General features: G+C 39.8%; 1 protein-coding gene across 1 annotated transcript in view; it reads right to left on the bottom strand.

Moving 5' to 3' along the window:
• Positions 1-306: 306 nt before the first annotated feature.
• The window catches only part of LOC104272220 (phosphatidylinositol 4-kinase alpha), a 24663-nt gene continuing 7026 nt past the window's right edge, over positions 307-17943 (bottom strand). Inside the window, exons 12-32 of the mRNA XM_009867160.1 lie at positions 17678-17785; positions 16869-16996; positions 16669-16788; positions 15966-16045; positions 15632-15825; positions 14817-14907; positions 13402-13569; positions 12824-12877; positions 11717-11837; positions 11287-11416; positions 9031-9101; positions 8550-8622; positions 8360-8430; positions 7666-7775; positions 6949-7053; positions 6357-6482; positions 5914-6034; positions 5092-5251; positions 3754-3843; positions 2856-2933; positions 307-1009 (exon numbers count right to left, since the gene is read on the bottom strand). Of these exons, the coding sequence (XP_009865462.1) occupies positions 958-1009; positions 2856-2933; positions 3754-3843; positions 5092-5251; positions 5914-6034; positions 6357-6482; positions 6949-7053; positions 7666-7775; positions 8360-8430; positions 8550-8622; positions 9031-9101; positions 11287-11416; positions 11717-11837; positions 12824-12877; positions 13402-13569; positions 14817-14907; positions 15632-15825; positions 15966-16045; positions 16669-16788; positions 16869-16996; positions 17678-17785 (2251 nt within the window). The 3' untranslated portion in view covers positions 307-957. The remainder of the gene's footprint in view (positions 1010-2855; positions 2934-3753; positions 3844-5091; positions 5252-5913; positions 6035-6356; positions 6483-6948; positions 7054-7665; positions 7776-8359; positions 8431-8549; positions 8623-9030; positions 9102-11286; positions 11417-11716; positions 11838-12823; positions 12878-13401; positions 13570-14816; positions 14908-15631; positions 15826-15965; positions 16046-16668; positions 16789-16868; positions 16997-17677; positions 17786-17943) is intronic.

The following is a 17943-nucleotide window of genomic DNA, read 5'->3' as shown; positions in this document are numbered from 1 at the left end:
CCTCCTAGAAGGACAAGCCTCGAAAAAGGAAGAGTCCCGGAGCCTTGTGCTCCGGCCCCGGGTAGGGCTCCTTCGAGAGCAGCAGGCAGGGGAGCAGCACCTGGGCTCCTACAGTTCAGCTCCTCACTACACAAGTCTTACACAAAACATTTATTTTATAAATAAAGAAGATGTCGTTTAAGATGGACAAGAAGCTAAAGAAATCTGATGTATCCATTACAAAGACATGTCACAAGATAAAGCGCAGTTAACAAACGCGCAAAATGATGTCGTGTATAAACTCAAACTGAGAATGTGGCAAAAGAGTTGCAACAGACAAAGTCTAAGGTCTTTTATTACATTTTATAGATTAAATATATATTCAGTAGAGTCTCTGTTTTAAAACACATGAAAGGAAAAAATACATTCTTCATGTACATATGAAATACTGACCACGTAGCAGGGACCATGTACAGTGCAAAGTATGAACACAGCTACACAGACATCACCACCTTGGACGATTATCAGGCTTTTTCTACAGTAAAATTAGAACAAGTTAACATTTCTGCTTCCAAAGAGAAATCCATACCCTTCCTTTCCATGGCATTTTGCGGGATTGTGCAGGAAAGGGTTTTTTAACTTTTTAAAGGTATCATAAAGTCCTTGCATTGCACGATAAATTATCAAACTTCACAAGCTTTACCTCTTTAACACATTCATAATCTTAGTACAACTGGTATTGTGATTGCTGCCCAACTCCAAGAGTTCAGGGAAAACCAGAAATATCTATAACCTGGTAAAGAGAAAGGAATGAATCAGACCGATTTTTGCAATGTCCAGGAAACAGGTACCCACATGTACACACACACAGAAGATGGAAGATAGCGAAGTGTGACCGAGCGTCTCCTACGTATTACAACTTTGGAGTGAGGGCGTGGGGTTGCATGTGCCACTTCAGCAGTGAATCTCTGGTGTCCCTCAGTACGGGATGTCGTTCTGGTAGTACTGGATCATGTCATATGTTCTACTCCTGGAAAAGAAAAGCAAAGCCAGAGGTTAAGTTTAAAAAAAACACTGCACCCATCCTCAGAGAAACAAACATCAAGATCCCACAGAACCAAAACACGGGTGACGGAAATTAGCTGCTAATCAAAACTAGCCCTACATGCTTTGAAGGCATTGTGAAGGCCCAGTTACTGTTATGAACAGCACAAAACATCCTGCCCTTGTTTACACTCTCTGTAACGGCAACTGCAGCTTGGATCCTGTGTTTGGATAAGCCAGACGTACCTCACGTTGCATTGACAGTTTGTGTTAGGAGAAGGAAACACATAGTGAACAAAGCAAGATGGTCACGGCTGCATGGAGACAAGCTTATGTGGAAATAAAAGTAATCTTAATTAAGGAGAATGCTAGTAATGACAATAAAAGTGCAGGGGAAATAACAGCATTAATAGCAGCATCTCTGATGAGTGACTGAAGAAACAAATCTAAGCCTTGTTACAGATAACTCAATTAACCCTGGGCAGAGCTTATTCAGGTCATAGCCTAACCATGCCGCAGGTAGAGAAGCTCAAGCTTGTCAGAACTAAGCTGGCTCTGAGCATTTGAGCAGCAGTGTGATTCCCTTCATAACCCCCAATATTAATCTAAGATTCTGAGCAGATGCACCAGCAGGCACTAGAAAATCCAATTTGGTTCTAGTAGGACTCAAGCCAATGAGCCGTACTGGGCTCAAGCTGAACCCACGTGGAACTACACAAGAGTTTGTATCAGACTCTCCCATACATCCCACAAAGTCTGTGTTATCTGGGATAATAATAAAACATGACTTAAGATCTTAAAGTATTACATTTATTGCATTTAAAGTATTAAATTACCTTTTATGTGTGATTTCTTTTCAAAAGTTTTGCACAAGATACTGAACTATTGGTATACTTGAAGGGAAAAAAACCCTACAGTTGATTTGCTAGCTGGTGATTAATTTTTAAATTGCTAACTATCTGACAGAACTGATTACACCCTTGAGTATAATGAATAATAGATGACAAATAAACATGGCTCAGCTACAAACACACTCAAAAACCACACTGCCAGTGTCCTCTATTTGAAGCATTTTCCCTAGTCAATATTGTACAATAAGTAACATACAGTCTATCAAAATGTAGTATCAAGTCATGAAGAAAAAATTAATAGAAAGCTTAGAATTAATTTCTAGAGAACAGTCAAATACACTTTCGCAGAGAATAGCAGCCTTGAATTTCAGGCAACCTAATGCTTACAAGCGATTATAAAAAAGATTTTGAAAAGTCACTGTAGTCCTGTTCCAGCTTCATTCTTATTCGGACCAATAGGCCATGCATATTGTTTTCTAAAAAACTCTCTCCTTGCAAAATAAAAGGGAACAAGCTTCAACATCAACCTCTCTTCATTCTGACTGGAAGACTTGCTGTTCCCGTTGTGATTCAATGCCACTTTTTACTATTTATCCCTTTATTCATGGAGGTGACCCCACCGTTACGCAAAAGGAAATATCAAAACCAGACATATAACCCTAATAGCACAGTTGGCCTTGCTCTAACATAGGAGCCAAAATGCTTAACTTTTGGGCCAAAGATTCACTCTGACAGAAAATCTTCTATTCTTCAGACTAGCCAGTCCTGCTATTTGACCAGCCTGGGCTTAAGCTTTTCTTTTCAGTGCAAAATGGAGGAGATGCAGCACGTTCAGAAGCAAAGCTGCTATCCTGCATTACCTAAATATCAAGAACTTAAAAATGTTTGGTCTCTGACTAATAAAACTCCACTCTTTAGCTCTGCTCAAATCTTGATGACCTTCCTTTAACCATAGGGAGAAGACATGCATAGATGTCAAACCTGTTGCTGAGGAAACAATTCTGGATGATCTTGAGGATGAAAGTTGCAGCCTCCCGTTCAGTCATGTTGGGGCTAAACCTGTTTCTATACGCAGAAAAATCACAAAGAAAGTAAAATTAGGGGGGTTTCCTTTGCACATGATAAAAGCATGTCTTTGCACTTGCTCTAAGTACCTCCTTCTTGTGAGACCACCTTGTACAAATTACGTCATGTTTTAATTAGCACTTGCCATGAGTCTTACAGCAAAGCCATAGGCTGTGAACTTTTCACCAGCCTCGTGGTAGCTCTAGGAACAGCAGATCCCTCTTTCCAGGCAGCTGCTGCTTTTAAGACATCTTTGTACCTAGCGGTGCCTGTCAGCTCCAGCCCATCAAACTTTACGAATCTGTGCTTATCTTTAGGAAGTTGTAGGAAGTTATATGCAGAAAACGCTGAGCTAACTCAGCTCGCTCAGGAGCCATGAGCCTGAAGGGCTGTTTAGGTTTTACCTTAGAATTTGTATTTCTAAGCTGCTGGACATTACAACATAGTCCTGTTCACTGCGGCATTGTCTGTAGAATAAATTTTAAGATGTTGTTTTTCAGATTCCAACACCATTCTGCAACATATTACCACTAAATTAAAGCAGATCTTTATTCTGCAGTTTTATTTTGCTAGTCCTACGAGCTTAAATATAATTCATGTACTTGCACAATCATTGAACTTAATTGTATGAAACAGCCTCTGCAATTCCTATTTTCTGAGATATTCTATAAACAAAAGTTACCATCTTTACAACGTTAAGACATTTAAGATTTTCGAGTATCACGACACCTACACTCACTGCACAAGCTGTGACAGTGTACATTATGTAAAGAACACATGAACATTTTTCCAGTTCGTACATATACTGACTTACTTCAACAGCTTGATTGTCTGCCCTCGGAAACAGGGCAGCCCCGTATCCAACATCAACGTAACCAGTGAGACGACAGCATCCATGTAAGGCCTAGAGAAGAAGAGGACAAAAAGGTTATAGCAAACTTCTACAGCCTTGGTAGGAAAGGTAGCAAACCCAGGAGTTCAATGAGCTGGATCACACCTTTTTCTGTAATTAAATCAACACATATAATCCTCTTAGGTTTGCTGGTGGAGCCACACCGTCGCTCGCAATCTGTCACTTTTAATTAAATTTCACTCCTTCACGTTGGACTACGAATGCTACAAGACGAACAGTCTCAAGCAGGACTACACAAAGCAATGCTTTAGTGAACAATATTTCTTTGGCATCAGAAAGGTGAACCACTGCATCAAAACAGTACAAAAGACTGAAACCAGCAATACCACAGCAACAGGTTATCTTCTAATTCCTAAGTACTCCGTGTAATTCTTTGCTACATCAGCCCAGCTTCCCTTCTCCTTCCTCTCCTCCTTACTCAGAACATTTATTACCTACCTACCTATTACTCTACTACTTGGGCGACATTTTTGCCTTGACACAAAACTTTCTGCAGGTCGCTCCCCGCTCAAGGAACCAAACTGATCTTGACTCCAAGACAGCACTTTCTGGGGCTACTAGCTGAAGAAACTTTGATTCTGTAAGGTAACATCAATAGTACTTGATACTAATCAAAGAATGAGCTTTTATCTAGCCTCTAACATACTGTCCACCTCCTACCTATACGCAACATCCTCTTCACGTAGATTTATGAATGCTCTTGCGTGTTAAAGCAAACCCTGTTTGCTTGGTATGGCACAAGGTGAAGTTGCAAATCTTTTCAGTAACTGGCTGGCAATCACTGCTGAAGAGCTGAGCTACCAAAACCTCGGCATATTTGACAATATCATTCACTCTAGCTGAAATGGTGGTTAACGTGGTTGTCCTATCTGGGAAAACAAGAAAGACCTTGATTCTCCTGCAGTTTCTTACTGCAAAGTTTTAACAGCATACTAAATTATGTGAGGAAATGTGTGTAACAACACATTTATAAACGGAAAATAAAGAAACGTGTGCAACATCACATTTATGAATTGAATATAATACACAAAGTTTTCAAATACAACAGAAGAACAGAAAAAAACCCTTGCAAAGTTAGGCTGCAAGTCGTAGGATTACTAAGCTGTTTCCGTGTTTGCAAGATGTACCAAGACAGTCTGACAAGCTCAGACCCTCAACAGATAAATGTTTATTACTATCTTCTCATCTGGTTTTAGGCATGCAAGCACGTCCACTTTTGAGCAGTTAAGAACACCTTACCTGACTGCCAGATAGCCTCTGACACACATCTCCATAAACCATTTGAACGGGGTTGCCTCCATTTTTCCTCCCATTATCATCACCATTTCATCAGTCAGCTTAATGTCAGGCTCCCAGCCCAGATTTCCACCAGGTGAGCTTTCAAACATGAACCCAAAATCTGCACACAAAAGATAAGCTGCCTCATAAACTTTCTTGATTAATTGTGTGCTGTCAAAGCTAACAGAAGAAAGGAGAGGTAGATTTCATGTATTAATATCTACTTTTTCTACCAACATTTCAACTCTATTCAACTGGAGAAAACCTTTTGTGAAGTGTAAAAACATCAACAAAAGGATCATCACCATGATACTAGACTAGACTAAAGAATGATGACATCAGATAAAAAAAATCCTTACTGAAACATCTGTGCAGCTGCAGAAAAGCAAAGCTAAAGTAAAGGTTACATAATCATATATATTTACTTGTCAAATTTAATTCATGCTTCTACACTGATGAAAGGAACCCATAGATACATTTATATTATCATATATGTTCACACACATATATGCATGTATGCATGCATACGTATGTATACATGCATAATCCATATGTGTGTGTGTGTGTACATTCTTTCCTGAGGCTGGTGAAACACAGAAGCAGCCACCACGAATATGCACACAATATTGAAGAGGCACATAAAAATCCCATGTGTATTTACAGACTGTGAAGTCAGTACATGGATTGATCTCAAAAGGGAAATGTCTTTCTCTGTTCTATGAACAATACTTTAAAGCAGAAGAAAAAGGTAATTACTGAAATTTGAATGTGGATATGACTGACCGATATGAATGATGTGTCCCTTTTTGTCCAGCATGATGTTGCCATTATGCCTGTCTTTAATCTGGAGCAGGAACAGGAGAAGACTATATGCAGCCATACTGCGAATGAAATTATAGCGAGCCTGTACAAACAAGAAGTTAAAACAAATGAGAAGAACACAGAGAATGTAATAAATCTCCATCCCAGAGGCAGATACAGCTGAACAAGTTTTTTATTTCATTTTTTTTCCATTCATGGTTTGTTTGATGATATTCTCCACGTTATCTACAGCTGCAGTAATTTCTTTAGGTAACACACTCCTAGCTAAAAATGGATTAACAGCATCAGAAATCAGATGCAGCACTATGGTAGTCATTAACCAATTATTTGTCAGGATTTCTTACAGCTAGAATATGAATATTTCTCTGCGGAGATTTTGCTGTGCTTGCCAACTGATATTTTACCTTCTGGAATGCAAGGGTAGACTCATCTCCATACTGCCTTGTAAAGTAATCATACATCCCAGAGTCCGTCTGCCTGCCCAGCTGGTCACGGGATGTGCAGTCCGGAATGCACTCAATAACGCCGCACTGAAGGGGAAGAAGAGAAACAGATCTGTAAGGCACGCTCCCAACATCTATTTTGTTCATGGCTCTTGGCCGTCATACAGGTCCCCTGGGAAATGTGGGAAAGCCTATAGATCCCTGAATACAGAATTTCTAGTTTATTCACAAAAAAAGTATAACCAGATTTTTTTTTAGGATTTCCGTGAAACATAGGACAAAGTCGGTGACTTTCCACTGACTTGTAAAATGTAGTCTCAGAAATCAAACAACAGACATGAATAATCACAGGCAGCAAAATTTTGGAGCCAAAAGCTTTAGAAAAGCAGGAAGCAGGAGAGGAAAGACTCTTTTTTGTTGCTGATACTCCAAATATTTGGTGTGATGTTGGCAATATTTCCTTGCAGCACGGAATTTTTGTGTGTGCTGGAAGAGAAAGTCTTTACTAATTAGGAACTATTTTCTACAGCAGTACAGTTAATTGCCCACTTACCCCAGGAGCTGTGGCCACCACTCTGTATGGAAACACAAAAAGATCCAGGCCTACCAGCTGAAATATGTTCTTGAAGAGATCGATGATTTGTAAAGCTAACATGTCCTGTTATACATGAAAAAAAATTGCACAAGCATTAAAAGGGTCACAGATCATAATTTAGATTACAAAAATGATCTGAAGAACGCTGAAGTGAACATTAGTACCCCAGCAGGTCTGCAGATGTGTGCTTGTGCATGCACTGGGGCTCTGGGGGAAATCCAAAAGGACAAAGATAAATGCTGTTTTAGAGGACAGCAAGCAATACTGAAGATTTAATTGCTGACCTATGAATAACAATTTTTTCCGTCACTCTTATCAAAGAGCGCTACTAATAAGTTCAAGGATGACAGCTAGCATTCCCTCTTAATCAAAGCCAATCAAACTTCATTGTTCAAGATACCACCTTGGAAACAACTGCTATGTTACCAATAGTTCAAATGACACACAAACTGGGAAATAAAATAATTAAGACACGGTAAACTGTCTTGAAAAAATATCCTTTGTTTCCAAAACAGAATTTCTTTAGTGGTACCAAGACTTTTCTCTCTTGATCCACAACTAGTGGAAATTCTCAAAATTTCAAAGAAAATTATTTCTATACTAGAATTATTTTCTTCTTCATTACTGTCACTTCAAGTATGTCTTCTGTAACTGCAAAGCCCGATAGCTTTGTACCTGTCTGCAGTCATCGCCCACTTTAAAGATAGCTGCCTGCCAACAGATTTTCTTACTGTCCACCCCTTCTTCTGCACTTTCATCTATTGAATCAGAACGACAACGCAGACCTGCAAGAAGAGCGCATAACAAAACCCAGAAACAGATTTTAATTAGCAACTTTCTACCACAACAAGCCCTCTGCATTCAGAAACACAACATTTCACGGCAGGCGCACTACAGAGATTTCTGCCTTGCAAGCTGAATGCCATAAAATAGTTCCTTTTGTCTACTGGAACATATCAAAGTAGTTCACGATTTACCTGATAAATGCCTGAACTGCATTAAGCTAGTCAGCTAGAGCATCCCACACAACTTATTATGAGAAAAAACTGCCAAAACTTTTGGAGTTTGCTACAGTCAACAAAAACAGGGAAAGGCAATCAATTTATATATTTGTCTGAAGTAACTTAAAAAAGATACCTATGTGGCTTGCTTCCTGGAAAGGAAAAAAAAAAAAAAAAAGGATTTAAGTTTCCAGAATTTTCTTCTCTCTTCCTTTGGTCCAGTTTCATTTCTGAGCCAAACCATTGCAGATAAAGTTCATCATTGAAATAATTTTACTGCAGCAGTACAGGTCACTAAAAGCAGGCAGTTTTAAAAGAATTGCTGACTCTTACTTAGTACTGTCAATGATTAAGACACAGTTACTAACCTTCTTTTTCAAGCTCACTAACTCCACATCGTTTCACTTTAAATTTGGCCAGGTAGGGTGCTTTTGCTGCGCTAAATTGTAATAAAAACAAAGATGATGATGAGTGCAAGTTAGCCAAATAAGGATTTCTAGAAAAATACCTAAACATCATGAATTAAGGTAATGGGAGAGCACAACAGGAGCATGGTACCTCTGCATAGGAGTTCCTGATTTGTAATCAATGTCCAGAACAATAGCTTCAGGATTGCTGGGCAAGTAACAGCCTGCAAAATTGAGCAGACAGCTGAGAACTAATCCACTGGTTAGTGTGACTGCAATTTAGAGACTAACATGACTTCTCAAAAGTACCTCCTCTTTTTAAAAGGGAAGGTGGTCCAAAGAAAGAGTTTATTTATCTTCCCTCTTCAGACACAGATTTCTCTCATCCATGATGTGCGTTACCTAACTTGCTCTTGGGCAAGTTTTGATACACCATATAGAAATTATTTGGTGGGCAAAAATATTTGAACTGTTTCAAGAAAAAACCCGTCCAACTATAACAGAAGAACAGCCGTCACCATCAAAACTGAGAGCTGCTACGTGCAGAGATTTCAAGATTTGCTTGCAGAAAATACAGTACGCATGTTGAATGCAAAAAGCCCACTATATGGTATGGTTAAATCACTTCTTACCAGGCTGCACTTTCACCTCAGACAGAGCACTCAAACAAGCTTTTTTCCTTTCATCTCCTTTAGGGAATGGCCTAGAAAGATGAACAGCTTGTTATTTATCTGCATGCTATATATTATTCTAAATACTAGCCTCAACATTTTGTTTCAAATTTATATCAACTTCACTAAAATTGTTTCTTCCTGTAACACCAAAGATCTCTAACTGCACCACTTCTAGTGAACTTCCAGGCTCAATACCTAGCCAGAACATTTGCTATCTTAGAATCATAGAATGGCCTAGGCTGGAAGGGACCTTAGAGATCATCTAGTCCAGCCTCACTGTCACGGGCAGGGACGCCACCTCTCAACTAGACCAGGCAACACATGGGGACCGAGCGGGAATCGAACCCGCGACCTTGGTGTTGTCATTGCTGTCAGCACCGCACTCAAACCACTGAGCTCACCGGCCCCCTAACTTAACAAAGGTTATAGTCATTGCTTTGAAGAATTAACATTGATTTGATAGACAGGTTGTTGGCAAACCCAAATAGTCTAGGAATTGTGAATGAAATCTATGAAGGTTCTTCTTTATATAGAAATTTGAGCATAATTACATCTTTGTAAGTATTGCTGCAGTTACATCAGTATAATTTTCCCTTGTGGAACTTATTCTAGGATAAGAACATTGCCAACTGGAAAAGGACAAGCCAGCAAAATGTCTATCCAATTGCACGTCTAATTTGTGCACATATTTAGCCTGACTGCAGGTGTCAAGCGAACAATCGGTAACATGGTTAACAATTAGTAGGTACAACTACCCACTCTGTGCAGGCGCTTGTGCTGACCCCCTACTCAAGTCAGTCACACAGGTGCATGCTCACCTGGGGTAGCAGCGTGCAACTGCAAGGTATTACTTACGCTCTCTTTTTAAGCTCTATGGCAGAGTACCGAAGCAGCAACGTAACACTTAATGAAATATCACAGATGACACATTGATTCATTCATTTACACCATCTACAAAGCAAACAGCATCTCCTCTATGTTGTCTTTACATTGGAGATGCACAAAACTCAGATTCATTTTAAGTCTGGGATGCAAAATGCAATGTTTGCAAAGCACAATTACTATCCATTGCTTAATTACGACTTCACACTATCAAACAATGGCTTGTTGTTAGAATGATTTCATTCTAAATATCAGGATATTCAGATCCCAACCACCCCTTTTAACTCATCCTACCGGGTGAAAACATTGTAACACACACATGGAAGCATCTAATATTTGATTGTTCCCATGATGAAGCCACCTTTAGCCTGATACCATCGTCTCAAAGGAGGTATCATCCAGGACATATGATTTATGTAACTTTCACATTCTTTCATACATCATAGAGTAGTTTAAAAATAGTGAAACCACACTTACAGACCTAGAGCTTGTGTGCTGAGCTGCTGCCATCCACTGGCAAGCTTCATAAAGTTCAATTACAGATCTTACAGCCAACAGTGAGAATCTCTCTAGGAGTGGAACTTTGTTTTGACATCAACAATCCAATGTTTATGAAATCAAATCTTTCTCCATGGCCACAATTTAGAAATGAAGGAAGAAGACTTACATATGCAAGAAGAACAGTCATCTTTGTATTACACTGCACAATGAAATCTCTTTGAGAAGACATAAAAGACAATTTCATGGAGTTTTAGCAGAAGAAGTTTTAAAGAACCGTTTACCTACGTGTGAGGTTTTATAGGTGTGTGGTGTTCGTGTGTTTTTTTCCTGCCTGAATCAAGCTCTGCTCACTTTTCAGAAGAACATTGGCGGCATATTGGAAAAAATGAATTAATGATACAGGTAACAACTAGACTGATGACAACTAGGACAAAAACACCAATTGTTTTACCAATTCCATTCCTGTTTCAGTGCATTTTTCTATGAAACTCCTTTCTACTATTACCAACCACAATGCACTTGATAAAATCGGATTAAAAACTAAAATTCGAGTTTAGAATCATCTGCTTTCAAAGTAAAAAATCATAGCTAGCTCAAAGCATACGCATTATCTCTGAAGGTCAAACTAAACTGAGCCTTTGATCCTACTATAACTCTTGAGTTACATTTAACAAAAAAATCCATTTCTTTTATTGTAAGTAATTAATTCTTTTTTTTCCTGTAAACACTATGCAAATACCCCTAAAAGCAACGGTAGCCTCTTACTCAGGACATTGGTAATTAACAGATTAGCCAGCCCCAATAAACATCAATTCTAAGTACAGCACTTACTTGATAATGGCTGAAACGTTGGTGATTTTATTAAAGAAGTCAAATTCCCGCTGGTAGAACTCCTTGGCTGGGCCAGACAATGAGCCAGTAATCTCCTCCACCAGCTGCTCCAGAAGTTCCCCAATGTCAGCTGCATGTGAAAAAGGAAGCCTTTGTGTCAGAAGCTTATTTCAGAAAGCTAAACGACACGAGTGACGGAAACAGCCACCTTCAGATAGTATACAAAAAAAGGTACAGATGCAAACATCGCCACATCTCTCTCGATGCATTCTGTCAGGTAGAACTTCTCCAGAATGGGCCCTACCTCTACAAATGAAAGAGAAGTTCCTAGCTTCTAGTTCTCTCCTGCTAAGAGAGAAGCAGGAAGGCGATTTAGTCTGGACTGAGACACTGAAATGAGTCAAGCTAGATTACATTTTAAAGCACTTACGATCCTTTTGGTGTCCTTCTTCATCCAGGTAGATATTAGTTTTCATGTTCCAGATGAACTGGTGAGCCAATAGCTGGGATTTGGCAGCTGCCCACAGGATGTATTCTCTAACGTAACCCATCTGCAACCATATTCAGTCCAGTAAGGATCAAAGATCATTACAACTCTAGCAGACTCGATACTACTGCTTCGAACAGCTATCCTTCACACTCAAAACCATTTAACGGATGGAAAGATCTCCACACTCTCATTCACACTGCTAAAAAGCCAGTGTATTTTAAAAGGTAGTATACTGCCAAAACTGGTTTTAGCTTTATTACTGATATATTCGTTATTCTAATCAACTTCTACTTTTGTGCCATTTTCTATCTGTTCCATTTGGATTTCAAATCTCTTGTATCTTAGGAGATTCCTTCTCCTCTGCTTGCAGCTACTTTTGCAGTCTGTAAACGGTTCTACGCTTGACGAGATGGCTGATGTTCATGCTTTGCACTGCAGAGGATACTTACTATGCAAAGTTCTCAAAGAATAACTAAATACAGTCACCTACACTACTAGCTGAGAAAGTCTTCACCTGAAAATAATACACTGACCAGGGATCATCTACCTTGTGGGCAGATAACAATGGCCTCACATTAACGAACTCTGTACTTGGTCATCAAGCATTACTTCTGGCTTCTGCCAGATGAAGCTAACATGCAATTTAATGTACATGCTGGAGCACAAGACATCCCTAGATGTCTTTTCTGGTTAACTCCACATCAAAATGATTAAGGATAACGATTTAGTTTCATTACTGCTTGTTTAATGCAGGCCTTCAAAGACTTTATTCACACAGAATCCTCATCCGCTGTTTTCCATAACAAGATCTCTTTCCTGACAGATGAGCTGCATAGCCCCTGGTTTCTCAAGTTTACCTGTTCCTAAAGGAGGTATAACCAAAGCAAGCCAGCCTCTACAGACACCAGTTTTTCATCTATGTATTAGAGCTACAGGACAACGATAAGCAGCACTAGTTCAAGCTTAAATTTTGTCCGAATTGCAGTTGACTGCAAAAGCTGCTTTAAAAATCTGTTTTGTTCGTATGCAGCAGTTGCATATCCTCACCTTGTCATATCGAAGTGCCTGCACGATCTGTGGAATGTAGAATAAAATAGCATCCTGAAAGAGAGAAGATGGCAGGGTTTTGTGGGTGTTGTTTTAGTAGTGGGAAGCAAAGACTGGGCACTTGCACAAAGAAAAACTCCCCTCAGTTAGGCGATGAATAAAATACCATTACTCCTTCATTTTGAAGTATACATATGCTACCACTTCAAATCAAAATATTTTTTTGTCCTGCTACTCCCTTCAATAATATAATTAACAATTAATGTTAAAAACACAGCCTTCTGCTGCCTTAGAAGAACCCTTCCACTGAGAGAAGATTTGAACCAAACAATTTAAGCAGAGCAGCCTGAAGAACTCAGCCTAATGTGATTTAGAGCAAAAAAAGCTGCAAGTAGATGAGTCAGTACTATGTGGCACAGTCAACTTCAATTTTGCCTCCAGTCTATTCCCATTCTACAATGTGGTGTGCCCATTTACCATGTGTGTCTCTCCACAATATTAAAATGAAGGCTGTGGCTACAAGGACTAAGGCCGTAACTTTACTTGGCCTGTTAAAGCTCTCTTGGAACCTATCTTACCGGAGGAAAAGATCGGAGGACTTTAACCCCGTACTGAGCCGTTAGAGGATGAGGCGGGTACATGCTTGAAAAATAGGAAAGGCCAGTTGGTGGATCTGTTGGTGCCCAGCACAGAACATGGCTGAGCTCAGGCGCATCTGCATCAATCGTGTGCCACGTAACCAGGTACTGAAAAAGAAGGACAGACACATTAGAAGTTCATGGCACCCGGAAATGTCTGGGTAATCCAGGTGAGACAGCAATGCTATAATCTAGTCTCCTCTAGCAGGGGAATTGAAACATGCTACATTTTATTTTACAGAACCACAGCTATTCTACCTCAAGCATTTTTCTTCCATGGAAATCTACCTATTGGAATCACCTCACCTCCCAGATCACCAGATGAAGTTAGTGAAGTCAAGTTACTAAAAGCACAATACAGGAGCTCTAGTATAGGGAGAAAGAAGAAAGGATAAGCCCCTTTTTTAAGAGCAGAAGAAGGTTCAGTTTTCCTGTCATCTATTTTACAGGTGATGTACAGAATGAAGCTCTGTCAAGACTGTCCCTCATGTGACCAGAGTGCTTCACCGCAGATTGACATGAAGTCACGGAATCACAGAAATGTCAGGGGTTGGAAGGGACCTCGAAAGATGATCTAGTCCAGCCCCCCTGCCAGAGCAGGATCACCTACAGCAGATCGCACAGGAACGTGTCCAGGCGGGTTTTGAATGTCTCCAAAGAAGGAGACTCCACAACCTCCCTGGGCAGCCTGTGCCAGGGCTCTGTCACCCTCACAGTGAAAAAGTGTTTTCTAACATTTTTATGGAACCTCCTGTGTTCCAGCTTGTACCCATTGCCCCTTGTCCTGTCACTGGACATCACTGAGAAGAGCCTGGCACCGTCCTCCTGACGCTCCCCCTTGACGTATTTCTAAACATTTATGAGGTCACCCCTCAGCCTCCTCCTCTCCAAGCTAAAGAGACCCAGCTCCTTCAGCCTCTCCTCATAAGGGAGATGTTCCATTCCCTTCATCATCTTTGTGGCTCTCCTCCATTTTTAGAGGCTCAGCCTCTCAACATACAGAACAGGTTAAGCTTGATGTAATTTCAGCAGCAGCACCAGTGGTCTTTTCACATATTATGCAAAACGAACAGAAATGGTTGCTGTACTGCAATGTGATGAGCTTTGAGACATTTTTTTGTATGGTGAGAATATGCCCAGGAGCAAGATGTACCATTAGCTAAGGAACCACCCACTATTATTACGATGACTCTTGCCTCAGGACCCTATTTCCACAGCTGTTCTGTCATTCTCTCCTACAGAGCTATGCTTAGTACTAGAACACACACGGCATTTACTAAAGACTGCATTTTCCAATACATCTGGATGAAACAGACATACTGGGGTCCTGTAAAGCTGTAAATATTCACAAGTACCTTTATGGCTTCAGGAACATCACTAACAGCTCCTGGGTCCAACCGTACCAGACGGGTTACTTCTGTTCCAATAGCTTCAGTGTTCTTAAATCTAAGTATAACCAGGAATATAACACCATTACCAGAAAATTTTCACAGCCTCTTCCATTTCTGTGGCGATGAGGACAGCAAAACGCAGAAAAGTATATGCTTAATAAACAAACAGTCCAACTACGAAATAATGCACACTGAGGGACCATATGCTGTCAAAAGAGGATTTGGGAACAACTGGTCTTCATCCAGTGCTTTTGTATGAACCACTAGTATTTTAGCCCACTATTAGATTCTTGGCTGAAATACACTGTCTGGGATTCTACAAAAAACAGTGGGTAGAATTCTACTTGGCAAAAACTATCACTGCTGTAAGCAGGAAAGAATTTCCTTTCCCTTCCAGGGCCAACTATGCTAATTCTTCTATGATACTCTCTAAAGCGCAAGCCAGTATATAGCTTTAACACTGCAATCAAAGACCCTTTTAGCACTATTTAAATGCTATGCCTGCTAATGGGTTAAACGCCATTAAAAATCAAACATGATTTCTTTTGAACAAAACAAGGTCTAAGTGTTAGCAAAGAATGGGTGGCAGAAAAGGAAGGTGGAGTCCACTAGAGCCTGAACTAAACTAGTACATTAAGTAATCTAGTTCTTTACATTTCAAAAGCCTCAACCAGCTGTAAATGTACGCAAGGGGGCTATAAAGGAACAAGGGCCATCAGACCTGAAAGTGTAAGCCCTCACTTGGAATTACACGAGTTCTTTCTCTTGAAATATCTCACCTGGTAGGCAGCTGTACAGCAAGATGAGGAGAAATGCTCCAGGCCAGATTTACATTATCCTTCCACTGCTTCTCACTAAGACTGATATACTTAGACCTCCAGTTTGCTACACTGCTCTCTCCAGTTTGATCCAGCTCTAGCTCAGGGGAAGACAGCGGATTGTACCATGTGATTAAACGTTCAATCTCTGTGGCCTGAGGGAAACAGACAAGAAATAATGTGTTTTCTGGAAGAAGAAAAAACACTCACAACTTCACACTTGGGTTTACATATCTTGCAACAACAACAGAGTCTTAGAAACTCATGCTGTTTCCTCATTCTCCTGATGACCCACCAGCAAGGAGAGCAGTAATGTTCTTCGCTTCATGTAGTACTTGTGTAGCTGCGTACCTCTGTTAGTCTTCTTAGACATTCCTTAAGGAAAGGATAAATAAGTGTTCAGTGGCTTTTTGTTAAACAGTGCTTTTAGACTGACCACAGCCAGCAACATTAACATATACAAGAGCTGAATGACCATAGGACACTTGTAAATTTTGGTCAGAGTGGCTTTAAGAAATCAGCATTGATGGTTTTCTCTGAACATAGGGAGTACAACAGGCTACAGGGATATCAATTCAGCCAGTATCACATTCACTTTAGAAATATAACAATCTACCAAAAAGAAAAAGCGCACAGTTTACAACTGTTACAAAAACATCGCCCACAATCTAACGGCACTCTGCTGCCCCCAAAAAGCATATTTGTACCAAGCAATTTCCTTATAGTACTTCAACACACCCTGACCTCCACCCTTACATCTTCTGCACTACAGAACTTAACATTCTACGAAAAAAAACCCCAGGCAATTTCAAAGCTTTGCTGCATGCTACCAGTAAGACTTTTTCAGTCTGCTCTACAAAGTTTGGCACTGCTAATTAGATACTCTGCCTGAAGAACAAGAGCCCAATATTAAAGGCAAATATTGACTTTAAGCAATATTTCCATGTAAACATATTGTAAAGTTGAATGCAATGAGCTGGTTACAATCAAAAAGATACCTGATTTTTTAGATATGGTTGACATGCCACTGGATAAAGGGTAAGTATTTATCCATCCCTGTGTAGCCTGTTGCCGAGATCCAACGTTGATATCCAGGTTGCTCCTGGTGTCTTGATTATCTAACAACAGAGCACAGATCTGACGTGAAATCCAATCAAAGAAACAAGAGGCTCTTGAAGTGGCACATAAAGGAACTCACCAGGCGGCACAAGTTGGCTGGCAGTCAGATACTTCTTGTCCGAGAACATCGCTGTCCAAAACTTGATCAATATGCTGATATCCTCACGAAGCCTTTTTTCCCCTTGCGTAGGGAACTTTGAGGGACAGCTTAAAGAAATCACACAAGTGATGTGAAGCTGAAGGTATTAGAAAAAACCAAAATCCTCTCCAAATCAAGACATAGTTATTATTCCAAGCAGAAACTACAAGGATGAGACTACATGTCACTACATTTTATCCTCATTGCTTTATTCTGTCTGACTAAAAATTTTCTATTATAAGCCAAAAATTAAGCAGCAGTCTGTCAGTATGTTGGATTCATCTGAAATTTAATATTATGGCTGTCCGATCTCACATTCAGACATTTCTATCAATTACACTATTTTCTGTTGTGTCCATGTTAAACATTGAAACAATCAAATTCAGTGTGGGTGCATCAAAACAGTGAAACTATATTTCAGCCACACACTGTAACTGCAATTCTTTCAATCTTATAAATCTTGGTAGAGTTTTGAGCATTTAACAGACCCTAAAACAAGGAAAGAATGAACAGAAACATTCCTGAAGGTACTACTTTATAAAAACACAAGAACTGGAACTTATATCTAAGCTTTTTTGAGATGGTTTATGAATTACACAAAAGCACAAGGAAAAGTTTCTGTTAAAATGAGTGGAAAAAAGAACAGAAGTTGTTAGATCACTAGAAGAGAAAGACAAGTGCTGCTTTGCAGTATGGAAAGGTTCAAGAAATCAGACACTTTCAATGACTAGTTGCAAATAAAAAAATACCTGAAATAATCAAAGGCAGTTGAATAAATCTTTTCTCTCAAAACGTTTCGAATAGTTGCATTTGGAACCACATCAGCATGCAGCAGAGACAGCCCCAGAGTCAGTAACCTAATAAGCAAAATAGTTAGAGAACGAAAATTTAGGCAATCCCAGAATGGCGACTAAGGCAACACCACACAAACCACAGCTACAGCTGTAACTCCATTCAGCTCACTGAAAAGTGTCTTGGCAAACTGTTTTCATTATCATCAGTCCGTTCCTAAAGC

The sequence above is a fragment of the Apaloderma vittatum genome, unplaced genomic scaffold (assembly GCF_000703405.1).
Source record: "Apaloderma vittatum isolate BGI_N311 unplaced genomic scaffold, ASM70340v1 scaffold18893, whole genome shotgun sequence".
NCBI lineage: Eukaryota > Metazoa > Chordata > Aves > Trogoniformes > Trogonidae > Apaloderma > Apaloderma vittatum.
Note: the sequence above shows the minus strand (reverse complement) of the source record. Positions and strands in the feature narration are given on the sequence as shown.